Genomic DNA, 13,087 nt, shown 5'->3' with positions numbered 1-13,087 from the left:
CGGGGGGAGTATTGGGGGGGGTGTTATTGGGGTTCTGTGGGAGTTGTGGGGGTTATTGGGGTCCTGGGGGGGTTATTGGGGTCCTAGAGGGAGTGTAATGGAGTCGGGGCGGGGGGGAGCTGGAGGGGTTTGGGAGGGTTATTGGGGTCCTCGGTGGTGTCTTGATGGAGATATTGGTGTCCGAGGTGGGAGGATTGGGGACATCCTGGAGGGGGTTCTGGGAGAGCTATTGGGGTCCTGGGTGTGTGTCTTGAGGAAGGTATTGGGGTCTGGGGCAGTGTCTTGGTGCTTGGGGGTGTTATTGGGGTCATGGGGGAGCTGAGGGGGTTATTAGTGTGTGTGTGGGGGGCAGTGTCTAATGGACACCTGGGGGCAGTTTCTGGGGGAGATATTGGGATCCTGGGGACAGTAATGGGGTGCAAGAAGGGTCCAGTGGGGGCTTATGGAGTCCTGGGGGGGATCTGGTGGGGGTGATATTGGGGTCCTGGGGTCTCCTGGAGGGGTAATGGGGATTTAGGGGAGTCCTGGGGGTGGGCTGGTAGGGTCCCGGGGAGATATTTGAGGTCTTAGGGGGTAAAATGGAGAACTGGGGGCCCAGTAGGATCTGCGGGAGCACTAATGAGGTTGGGGGGGGGGAGGTTGAGGGTGTTTTGGAGGAACCTGGTGGTGTCAGATGCAGTTTGGGTGGGTTGCAGGGGGCATTTGGGATTCCTGCAGGTCCCAGGGGTACCTTTCCCCTCCCCAGTGGGTGCTGCTGCCCCAGGGGTACCCCGAGAGCGTCAGCCCCGACCCCCTCCAGTACCAGTGCTGGGACGCCGTGGGGGTGGGGGACGGCGCCTCCACCATCACTGGGGCCACCCTCACCTGGGTGCTGCACGGTGAGTTCCCCCAATGCCAAACCCCCCCCTTTTCACCCCAAAATGGCCCTTGGTCTCCAGATCAATGTTTGACCACCAAATTCCCCAGGTTTACCCCAGAATTTCTGTTTGACCTGATTCGCAGAAACAGACTCTACAACTGGAATAGAGTTATACAGCAGGTACGTTTACTCTGGCACTGGGGTGCAAGGGGATTTCTCCACAAAGCTTGCACCCCAACAGCACGTTTTACCAGAAACTGATAGAGTGTGGATATCCATATTCATTGGGTTACGTAACACAAACATCCATATGCATGAGTGAGGCTGGGTTAGTTCTAGAGGCTGGTGTCAGCAGCCGATGTTTTGTTTGCACCAGCCCCTTGCCTCCTGGTGGGTGTCTCTGGGGGTCTGTTGGAGGAAGGCTCACAGTCCTCCTCACCTTGTAGTTTTCCATGGAGCATGTGCAGATTCTCTTAGCCAGTTTCTTGAACAAGAGTGGTTCCTGCTGGTTTACCCCCTCTATCTAATCAAAACCACCAGTATATTGGTTTCTACCGCCCGTACATGGCTATCTATCCACTTCAAAGACTAAACTTGCTAGAAGCCATCTGCTTTCCAAGGACATGTCTCTTATTTTTGCTGAACATTGTAGTTCTTGGTAAGTTTCCACAAAACAGTCAGGGCAAGCAGGATTATTAAGCAATATTCAGAAATCATTACAAGTTGCTATGAATTGCTGTAAGTAAATAAGTTGCATAGCAGGTGATCATTTTCTTGTATCAGTACACTTCTCCCCTGCCCGTGGTTTGAGAATGAGTCAGCTGTATCAGAAAGCAAGGTTGTCCCTAGGAGCCTTGCTTTAAATCTTAGGTCTAGTAAGGGGGAGGAAGAGGAAGGGGCAGCCTGAAAGCAAAGGCAGTTGATGTGGAAAGTCTTCTGTCAGCGCCTTTGCCATGGTGTCCCTCCGGATGCACTTTAGGGCCTCTAGTTCATTCTCCGCTGGTCCTGTTCCTCTCTGGCCACTATGCCTAATATGGAACTTCTAATCTAGGTGGAAAAGTCTAAAGGTTTTGACTTAAATTTTGTGTAAGCTTTTTTTCAAGAAAATAAAAGATACACTTACTTCTTAAGTCAAGGACACATTTGTGTCCTGAATGGTTTTTGGTTTGTGGTGTTTTGTGTGGTTTTGGTTTTTGGTTTGATGGTTTGGCGTTTTTTTTTTTTTTTTTTCTCTTCCATGCTTTAAAATATGAAATAAAGAACAGTAACCAGTAAAACTAAATCTGTTATTCATTTAGTCAGTGCTATGGCTAAATCTTTCTTGTCTTTTCCAGCTATCCTTGTTTAAATAATAAATCACTGCACCATAAGTAAAGTGAAGACTTTCAAATTTCGTTTAACTTCCTTTTTTTCAGGACTATGCTAAAGCACAGAACTTGGCTCTTCATGCTTGCCATAATACAAAAGTTGAAGCAATGCAGGCAGAGGGTTGTTATCAGCTGGCTAAGTATTTTCATGTACAGGTAGGGCCATTTTCAAGTTGAGATTACACTTAAAAATCTGTTTTATGAAAGTTCTAAGTGTGAAAACACTACCTGTTTTTTGATCCTTCTTTTTCATTAGGGAGATTATGATCAAGCTTTCCAGTATTATTACCAGGCCAGTCAGTTTGCCTCGTCTTCTTTTGTACTTCCATTTTTTGGATTGGGTCAAATGTACATTTATCGAGGGGACAAAGAGAATGCGTCACAATGCTTTGAAAAAGTTCTGAAAGCCTATCCAAACAATTGTGAGACTCTGAAAATCCTTGGATGTCTTTATGCGGCTTCAGAAGACCGGGAGAAACGGGATATTGCAAAGGTGAGCTTTGCTTCTGCCAGCATCATGCTTTTACATCCGACAGTAGAACTTAGAAATCAGACTGTACCTGAAGCTACATGAAACTCAGGGTTACTTGGCTGTAGATACGGCTGCCATGAGAGATCCTCTGAGCTGTGGAGAGTCACAACTTCTCGACAGAACTGAGACTCCTACGGGGCTGTGGCTAAAGCAAGTCCTGGAACTGCGAGGAGCCCCAGCCTCACCTTTGTATTTGGCACTGTGCAAAGGGCAGAATTCCTCACATGTATGTTATAATTCTCTGAAGATGGTAAGTTAGCTAATGTTTTCCTGAAGGCAGCAAATTAGCTAGTGAGTTTCATAAAACACTTGTCTTAGCTTCTCTGGAAGGACAATGTTATGCTTTTTTTTTTTTTTTTAAATGACAGTGTGTTTAATGTAGTGTTGGGTAACTAAATACAAAAGGTGTTGGACATCATTTTTCTTGCCGCTCATGTTGCTGTAAAAGTTTCTGCTTCTCTAACACTTTAAGCAGGTTTATGTTCTACAGAAAAATTCATTAATGAAGGAAGGAAACTAATGCAATTTTTTTGGTGACAAAATTGTGCAGGTGTTTAAGATGTTTTCTTTTGCAGTGAGGTATATCTGTCTAGTGTTAAGGTTAATACCTTCACTCTTTCTTTCGATTGTTTTCATATTTTTTTTAAACAGTTTGTGCGTCTGCAAAGAGGTGTAATTATCTTTTGCTGTTTTTCAGGGTCATCTAAAGAAAGTCACGGAACCGTGTCCTGAAGACGTAGAGGCATGGGTTGAGCTCGCCCAAATTCTAGAACAGACTGATATACAGGTGTTATTAATACACACCTGGCAAATGATGTGTGTGCTTCTCACAAGAGCACAGAGAGCTCATTCTCTTCTTTCTTTTATCCACGTTCTCTCCCTGTGTGAAGGGTGCACTCTCAGCCTATGGTACAGCCACACGCATTCTGCGAGAGGAAGTACATGCTGACGTCCCACCAGAGATTGTGAATAATGTGGGTTCTCTGCACTTCAGGCTGGGAAACCGAGGAGAAGCAAAGGTGTGTAACTGCTCAAAGTTTGAACTGAGTTTCTTGATCACCTAGAAGTTTTCCTTGAAGAATATTCTAGAGTCCTTTATTCCTTTTTTTCTTTTTATACTTTAGACATACTTTTTGGCATCGCTGGATTGTGCAAAAGCAGAAGCTGAACATGATGAGCATTATTACAACGCTATCGCTGTAACAGCAAACTATATAACCTTGCCAAAATCTGTGAGGTGATGTCTGAACTTCATGAAGCAGAAAAACTCCATAAAAACATTTTAAGAGAACATCCGAATTACGCTGATTGTAAGAAACGTTTGGTACTTTAGTTTCACAGTCCTCCTTTTAATATCAAAACTCTTCCCATTTACAGTGTCTTCGGGTCACCTTCTATCTGTCTTTGCTTCTTTTCAGAGTAGTTTTGGGGCTTACCTACATGCTGTTTCCCTACCTTTTTATTTTTTTTTTAAGGCCTGCATCATCCTTATAGTCTAATATTCAGCTTTAAGCCTTCTAATTCTTGGTAAATCATACTGTACTCCAATACTCTAGCAAAATTAGCTTATCTAGACTTGCATGCCTTTGCTTACTTGCGCCCCACCCCTAACAAAGCCTTAGTACCTCAGCCCTCGGGTGCAATCAAGGCCATCCACTTGATACACCCAGGCTTTGCAACCCTGCCTGTGTGGGTGGAAGTAGAGACCCTCTGGGAGAATCATTTTATCTTGGACCTTGGCCCTCCTCCAGGGAAGAAGAGCTGTTGAGGGTGTTAGCACAGCTTCTATGGCACATCCTGGTTTTCCTCCTCACTCTGCTTTTCCTCTTGCCCTCCAGTAGCGGACCTCTGGTATTTGCTGCAAAGGCAGGGTGGTAGCCCTCGCTCAGCAAGCTGCAGCACACAGCATGCCCCAGCCTCATCTACAGCCTTTTCCAGTTTGTTTTCTGTTGTTGCCTGCTAACTGATACTCTTCCTAAAGACTGTGGAGAGGGGAGAGCTGTTTAAAGTGATAAGAGAGAGTTATGTAACTGGTGCATCCTCTTTTCTTTGAGGTTTCCCAATCATCTTTAACTTATGAAACTAATGAAAAACATTCACATTACTTTAACTGTCAGAAATCTACAATTTCTGTATCACCACTGTGGATGGACATTCCTCTTCACAAGGTGTGTCTCACGGTGAATAGGGTATGAAATGTGTCTCGATGTTTGCTGTCCTTGGCAGACCAAGAAAAAGACTGCTTTTGAAATTCATGCATGGCCAATACTTTCTTTGTTTGAGATAACTTTAACCTGTTTCCTGATTTTTATTTTCTTTTCCATTTCCGTTTTTAGGCTACTTGCGCTTGGGAGCTATGGCTAGGGATAAAGGGAATTTTTATGAGGCTTCTGGTTGCTTTAAAGACGTACTTTGGATAAATCTGGTTTGTAACCCTTTAAGTGTTTACAGTTAAAACACTTGAAATGCTACCTTCAAATTTTGTTTTCCTTTTGTTACGTTTTGATTTTGTTCACATAAACTAGGGGAAGAAGAAAAAACTACTGTAATCTGCTGTCTGTGTGTTTTGTTGTTCTTTTTTAAAATATAGAATTCTATTTAAGAAAAATAGCATTTTATACTTGAAAAAGTAACCTTGCAAGGGAAAATGATACTTTTGCAAATTACAGTGAATTTTTATTTAGGACCATCCGGATGCTTGGTCTCTGATTGGCAGTCTTCATCTGGCTAAACAAGAGTGGGGTCCAGCACAGAAGGAATTTGAAATTATATTGAAACAGCCCTCCACACAAAATGATACTTACGCCATGCTGGCTCTTGGCAACATCTGGTTCCAGTCGCTACATCAACCCACAAGGGACAGAGAAAAGGTAATGGGCGTCTGTCTGCCCTGTGTGTGGTTTTATTTATTTAACTTTTGCAGGCTCTTAGCTACTCAGAGCCTTTCCTTGATGCCTGTTTGGCATCTTGTAGGCTGTCAAACTTCTGGGTAGATCTTTAATACCCCATTATAGACATGAGGGATCAACTGAGGTACTTCATTCTGCGGGAGAAGCGTCATCAAGACCGTGCATTAGCGATCTACAAGCAAGTACTCAGAAGTGATCCAACGAATGTGTATGCTGCTGATGGCATAGGTGGATATTAGACTCTAATTTTCCTTCAGAGGTGATGATATTCTTATGTTTCATGCTTTAGTACAGAATTGTTTTTGCAGGGCCTGAATGCTGTGTAGTGGAGCACAGGAAAAAATGTCTTTCGTGTGCAACTATGTCCCTTAGTTTTTAATGGGGAACTTCATTCCGGCAATATTTTGTTTTCTTTGGTAAGAGTACATGGTACTTGAACCTGGAAGCTTACACTGTAAATATTACTCTCCCCTTAGGAGCTGTCTTGGCACATAAAGGATATTTCCATGAAGCTCGTGAAGTTTTTACCCAAATGAGAGAGGCAACAGCAGATATCAGTGACGTGTGGCTGAATTTGGCACATATCTACGTAGAACAGAAACAGTACATCAGTGCTGTGCAGATGGTAACATCTCTAAATTGAACTAAATAATATGTTGGGTTAGATGACTTCTGGGTGTTTTGCTGCTGTCATAGCAGCTGTGAAAGTTTCTGAATAATATTTTAACAAGTTAGGTCTGTTTCTAGCATGCTGTTAGCTGTCAAGCCTAGATTTGAAACCAAACTGCCAAATGTGGGTAAGGGGTAACAAAGCAACTACCATTTGTACACTTTTTTTTTTTTTTTTTTAGTTAGCAGAGTTAAAACTTAATTGGGTTAGAATTTTGGTCTCAGAATTAATTTTCAGTGAGAGAGGTTTCAGTCAGCATAGTTAACTGTATGTGATTTACATTCAGATGTTACTGAAGAAAGTAAATGCAATTTGTTGCTGGGTTTTTTTTAATAGCAACAGTTCCTATTTTTGTTCTTGCAAATGACTGCATAAGTAATAATCGGAGCTGTCTGATAAGATGACTGGGCCATGATTTCTTTCACCAAAGTTAGTATCACAAGGTAATTCATGTTGAAGAAATTGGTTGAGGTCATGTAATTCAACCTGCTCAAGCAAGCTAACTTCCAAGTATCAACCTATTCTAACTAGATTCCCTCAATTAGTTGATGAAAGGCATACAGGTAAGCTGAAACAAAAGCGTACGCTGAACAGGACAGAAGCTAAGAACAAAATTCTTTCATTGAGAGTGGGTCCACACTGAGGCTCAGAAATACTTACATCAAAGGAATCTTGAAGCATTTTGTGATGGTCATAAGGAGAGATACGGGGCCTTTCTTGTCTGATCAAGACCTCAGTAGTCCCTGTCCTCCAGTGAACTCCTGTTAAAAAGCTTTGGTCACACAATCACATTTATTCTGTTGTGTTTGAATTACAGTGGGAAACTGGGTATCATTTTCACCTTTTGATTTGTCAGAAAAACGTTGTACTCATTTGCCTGTATATTTAACTACAGCTGTTAGGAGAAATGTGTTTATTTCCTGCGGTGTTTTATCGATCCCTGGGTTGCGCTATGCAGCCAGCACAAGCCACAGTCTGAGACCCATGGCACTGGACTCAAAGGGAGATGAACTGAATAGTCTAGCTTACTACAGCCACAACAGCTATTCTACTGTACTCTATCACAAAGCATACCCACCCAAGGCAGACATAAGCTAAACACAAAAACTTTGACTCTAAAGATGAGTGAAAATTGGGCGCTCACAACAGTGTGATCCAAGAGTAGTGGATCCAAGCATTACAGTTAGGGCAGTTCCTGTACTGAGCTGGATATAAAAATGACTTTGTATTCCTTACTATTTTGGAGGTTTAGAAAGGGTGAATGATTCCTTGAGAAAAGAGTATGTCAAACGAAAGGTGCTTGTTACTGACAAGGATACATGTTTCGTAACTGAAGCTTTGATTCTAGACCCACAAAACCTCTAGTAACGAGTCGTCCTTTACACTCCAGAACAACTAGATAGCCCTTGGCATGCCAGTCATTCAGCTAGCTGGACAAAACCAATATGTTGCTGAGTTATCTGAAAGGTGTGGATTTTTTTTTTAATTAATTGCATCAGATACATGGAATCACTACATTAAATATGTTTCAATTTATAAAATATCTTGTATGAATAAAGAAAATAGATTTCATATCATATAGCGGAGAATAATTGAGTGCATTTAAAATGTCGTGCTTGTTGGACTTACTTTGCAAGTACCACCTATTGTAACGATTCTATTGTATTTTAAGACCTAGAGAGCCTCCTGGACTGCTGTCAGTTTCCAGGAAAATCAGGTACTTGCTACAGACCAGCAGAAAGACTTTTCTGATCAGTGAAAAGGAGGCATCTATGTAGCATGACACACTTTAAAAAGGAAAAGGCGTATTAGCAGTAATGCTTTTTAGGAATAGAAACACTTACTGGAGTTAGGTTAAATAAGTAACGATTATCACCTCTTGTTTTGATTTTTATTCCTTTTTTTTTTTTTTTTCCCATTTCAGTATGAACACTGCCTCAGAAAGTTCTGTAAGTATCAAAATGCTGAAGTTTTACTATATTTGGCCCGGGCACTCTTCAAATGTGGGAAATTACAGGAATGCAAACAAACTTTGTTAAAGGTACGAACATAAAACATCATCTATCACAGAGTGAAATTACTGTGAGTTGATGCATGTTTGTGTCTCTAAATTCAGTAGTCTTGGATTGAAATAATGGTGCTCACTCTCTGTATGGCGCTTCAGTATACCCCTGTATCACACTGCGGCACATCTTCACAACTCGCTTTTTATTTACAGGCCAGGCACGTAGCGCCAGGGGATGCAGTCCTTACGTATCATACGGCTTCAGTGCTACAAAGACTAGCTACCTGTGTCCTGAAAGATGTAAAAAGCAATCTGAAGGAGATGCTTAATGCTGTGAAAGAGCTGGAGCTAGCCCACAGGTAAAGATGATTTGTTTCTAATCATTAGAATCTATTCTGTTGTTCCCTTGTGGTAAATTTGCAGTGTAGATCACAGATCTGGTTAGACAGACAATCATCTCCTGTGAAGCGCTGTATGCAATTCTAGAGTTTCTAGTAGGAAAACAAGGCTGAGCCTGACAAAACTGTGTATTCAAACTTGCTCGAGAGCCAATTTTGTTTGGCCACATGGCCAATATGTTTCCCAAAGGGTTTTGTATTACTACGGTGAAGATGTGCTTCTTCCTGGAAAAGCACAGTTGAAAAAAAAAAAAAAAAAAAAAAAAGTTGAAAATTATTCCACTAACTTAATACTTTTTTTTTCATGATTTCTTTCAAAACAGCCTATAAGGCTCAAAAGCACATCATTATTATATAAGGCTAGTTAATGACTGGTAGTTCTCCTATTGGCAAATAAATCCTAATTACTTCCATGTCTTAAGAACAGAAGGAGTTTTGGTGTGTTTGGGATCTTTCAGTTCTCTTTGAAAAAGAAAAAAAAAATCTGGGCAGAGAACAGTGTGATTAATCTGATCCAACTGTAACCCTCTTCTTCAACCCCTTATTCTGCTCCTAGGTATTCCTCCCGTATCTGGTGCTTGCTTTATGCGCTCCTAGCTCTGCTGTTATGTTGAGGATAGATGTTGCCTTTCAGTAATTTTGGCAACTGAAGCAAGCCGTTCACACAAGCAAGCACTTCACAATTCTAGTGCTTTACATAATGCAAACTAAAGATTCAGACACAAATTCTCACTGAAATTCCATTAGCAGCTTGCTGTTACTGTTTTGAGACAGTTGCTTGAAAGCCTTTATTTTTCAGAAGTCTATCACTTTGGAAAATATTTTCCATAATCTAAAACTTCAGCAAGGAATTATTTTCTCCACATGCACAAGAACTTGAGTTCAGTCTAGCACAAAAGTTCTTAATTTAAAATGTCTCTGATGGAGTATGGGAAGAAACTGGCAACCTTGAAAGTTAGGAAGTCGTTTTCTTTAAATTAATTGAAGAAACTGTTTTCAAGACACTGATCATCACAGCTTGCCCATCGACTTGAAGGTTTGTTGTATTCGTGAGGGCCTGTCAGACAACTAGGTTCCAGGAGGGTGTTCTGGAAGGTCTTGTAAAACATGAGTTTTCCTTCCTTTCCTGATGCTGGATTCAAGCAGTTAAGCTGTGACAGACAAGGAATAAATCTGCGGGCATCAGCAATGTACTTACTGCTAGGAGCAGTAAATGAAATCTTAGAAGTCTCTTTAGAATTTTGCAGGGGTTTTGTTCTGCTCTGGAGGGGTTTGAGAATGTTTTAAATTTGGAGAACTCTGAATGTACCTTTCTACTGTTGTATTCAAAGGGGCTGCACACAGCCAAAACTGGTGAGATGTACTCATCTGTTGAGTTTGAGAAGATTGTAATTCAGGAGTAAATGCTTTGGTTTAAGGCAAAATGACAGTAAATATATAAGTAATGCCATATTTGCTTAGTTTTGTTGTTTTTTCCTCCAGGGTTGCTGAAGACAGGTTTCAGATGGATGGATTTAAACAAACGGTGGTTGAAGGGGGTTTTTTAGTTGTTTGTGGTTTTGTTTTTTTCCTTTATCTTTGAATCTCACCAATTTACTGAAGGGACATCATGCTACAGAGTGTTGGTGTTGGTAGCCCAACAAGCTACTCAGGAATGTGAATGCAGAAGCCATTCCTATCTGAAGTCGTCCCAGGCTGTTGCTGCTGAAGCACTGAGCTTGCTGTTGGGGTTCTGTGGGAGTTGTGGGGGTTATCGGGGTCCTGGGGGAGGGGTATTTGGGTCCTAGAGGGAGCGTAATGGAGTCGGGGTGGGGCGGGAAGGGGGATGTTCTGGAGGGGCTTGGGAGGTTTACTGGGGTCCTGGGGGTGTCTTGGGGGAGGCATTGGGGTCTGGAGGAGGGTCTTGGTGCTCAGGGGGTGTTAATTGGGGTCCTGGGGGAGTTGAGGGTGTTATTAGTGTCCGGGGGGGCAGTGTCTAATGGGCTCCTGGGGGCAGTTTCTGGGGGAGATATTGGGGTCCTGGGGACAGTAATGGGGTGCAAGAAGGGTCCAGAGGGGGGTCACTGGGGTCCTGGGGGGGATCTTGTGGAGGATATTGGGGTCCTGGGGATATATTGGGGAGGCTAACGGCACTCAGTGGAGTCCTGGGGGTGGGCTGGTAGGGTCCCGGGGAGATATCTGGCATCTTGGGGGTAAAGTGGAGAAGTGGGGGCCAATAGGATCTGGGGGGGGACAAACACTAATGAGGTTGGGGGGAGGGGGTGGCGCTGAGGGTGTTTTGGAGGGACCTGGCCGTGGCAATGCAGTTTGGGTGGGTTGCACGGGGGATTTGGGATTCCTGGGGGTCCCAGGGGTACCTGTCCCCCCCCCCGGCAGGTTCTGCTGCCCCAGGGGTACCCTGAGAGCCTGAGCCCCGACCCCTCCAGTGCCAGTGCTGGGACGCCGTGGGGGTGGGGGACGGCGCCTCCACCATCACTGGGGCCACCCTCACCTGGGTGCTGCACGGTGAGTTCCCCGGATCCCACCGCCCCCCCCCCCTTTTCACCCCAAAATGGCCCTTGGTCCCCAGATCTGTGTGTAATCCCCAGAACCGCAGTTTTGCCCCAAAATTTCTCCACTGACCCCCAAAACCATCTTTGCCCCCCAAATTTCCCACTTTGAACCGGTGTTCCCACTTTGCCCCCAAATCAGCCTCAGCACCCTCAAAATTCTTACATTTCATCCCCAAAATCTATCTTGAAAGTCAAAACCGCATAGCGTGGCTCCAAAATCTGTTCTAGCAACCCCAAGAGCCTTCCAGTTTCACTCTAAAATCTTTCTTGGACACCAGATTCCCCGTTTTACCCCAAAATGTTCTAGTTTGACTGCCAAATCTCCCACACTCTCCCCAAAATCTCTCTTGGAACCACAGAATCCCCTAGTTCGACGCCATAAATTACTCCAGCACCCCCAAACCCCACCAGTTTCATCCCCAAACCCCCAGTTTGACCCCAAAACATCCCTGTATGCAAAATCCCTTTCCCCCCCCCCCCATAACCCAAATTCCCCTATTTCACCCCAAATCCCCCATACCTGCAATTGCCCCTTTTCACCCCAAACTCCACCATGGCCCAGATCCCTCAGTTTCATCCCAAACCCCATGTTCCCCAAATCTCTCAGTTTCTCTCCAAAATTCCTGCCATGCCCCAAATCTTCCAATTTCATCGCAAAACTTTTTTGTCCAAAATCCACCAATTTCACCACAAAACTCCCTTGTCTGTGGGCACTCAGGGAACTCTGGGGTCGGGGTCTGTAGCACAGTTGGGGTGTCGAGATTTATCGGGCTCCCCGTGCCCCTGGTGACCTTATCCCCCTTTTGGTGCCCCCAGGGCAGGAGAAGGAGGGGCCCTTGCTGGAGGGGACCCCGCCGTGCCCACGAGCTCTGGGCGGAGCAGCAGCTCTGCTACAGGGAGATCCCCGAGGCCTGCGTGGGCTCCTGCCAGGCCAAAGATGCTGCGAGTGTCCCCCCGTGTCCCCAAAACCTCAGGGGGTCCCCGCCCCATTTTTTGGGGACATCGTGATGTCCCCAGCTCAACACTCACCTCTAGGGTTGGTGGCCTCTCTCTCTCCTGAGGTGGCCGCACATCCCTGCGTGCCCGCGGCTGGAACCAGAGGGGCTCTGCCACCCCCACACGTGTGCTGCTGCCCGGAGCCGTTCTGTTCTGCGGCGTCCGAGGTTTGGGAAGGCCCTGGCGGCAGAGGGCTGCGGAGGGCAGGGGGCGGTGAACTCCCCGCAGGGGCTGTGGTGCCCGGCTGGGTGATTCCTGCTGGCCGAGGGCAGGCAGTGCTGGGGGCGTGGCCTTCTGGTGGGCGGGCCCATCCCCAGAGCCCCGCCCACTGTTCGTTAGCTGTCCGTCGGGGTCTGGCCGTTGGTCCGTTGGAGCCACCGGCCCCAGCGCCGGCAGCACGGAGCTGTGCTGGCCCGGAGCGGCGCTGGGAGGAGGCAGGGTCTGGCCGAGCGGCGCTGACCGGGCTCCGGCAACCCGCTTCCCGTCCTCGCTGTCCCCGGCTGGGCCGCGTCCTCGGTGCACAGCGAGGGTCCTCCTGTCCCGGGCAGGATGGGCCAGGCCAACGGCTGCTGCGGCTCCAGGTGGGCTCCCCCCGCGGCTCGGGGACGGGGGGGCACGGCCGCGCCCCGCAGCAGCGGCCTTTCTGACGCCCGCCGCGCTCTGCTCCGCAGGGACGCTCTCGCCGACGCAGAGCCAGTGCTGAGCGCAGACGTGCAGCTGACCCGGGGCTGCAAGAGGAGCGAGAGGCGCCTTCTCCTCCTTCAGGGTGAACTGGTGGTCACCAAGCTGCGGTGAGACC

General features: G+C 45.8%; 1 protein-coding gene across 1 annotated transcript; it reads left to right on the top strand.

Annotated features, from left to right (window-relative positions):
- The first annotated feature begins 578 nt into the window (after nt 1-578).
- LOC141961803 (RNA polymerase-associated protein CTR9 homolog) lies at nt 579-10,437 on the top strand. The gene is given in 14 exon segments (XM_074909141.1): nt 579-623; nt 2,275-2,382; nt 2,483-2,719; nt 3,456-3,545; nt 3,649-3,777; nt 3,883-3,969; nt 3,972-4,068; nt 5,095-5,183; nt 5,443-5,628; nt 5,811-5,895; nt 6,144-6,292; nt 8,262-8,378; nt 8,556-8,701; nt 10,223-10,437. Coding segments are annotated over 14 exon segments (1,665 nt in total). The 3' UTR covers nt 10,323-10,437.
- Nucleotides 10,438-13,087: the final 2,650 nt, after the last annotated feature.

Source organism: Athene noctua, chromosome 6 (assembly GCF_965140245.1).
Source record: "Athene noctua chromosome 6, bAthNoc1.hap1.1, whole genome shotgun sequence".
Taxonomy (NCBI): Eukaryota; Metazoa; Chordata; class Aves; order Strigiformes; family Strigidae; genus Athene; species Athene noctua.
This window is presented reverse-complemented; position numbering and strand designations above follow the sequence as displayed.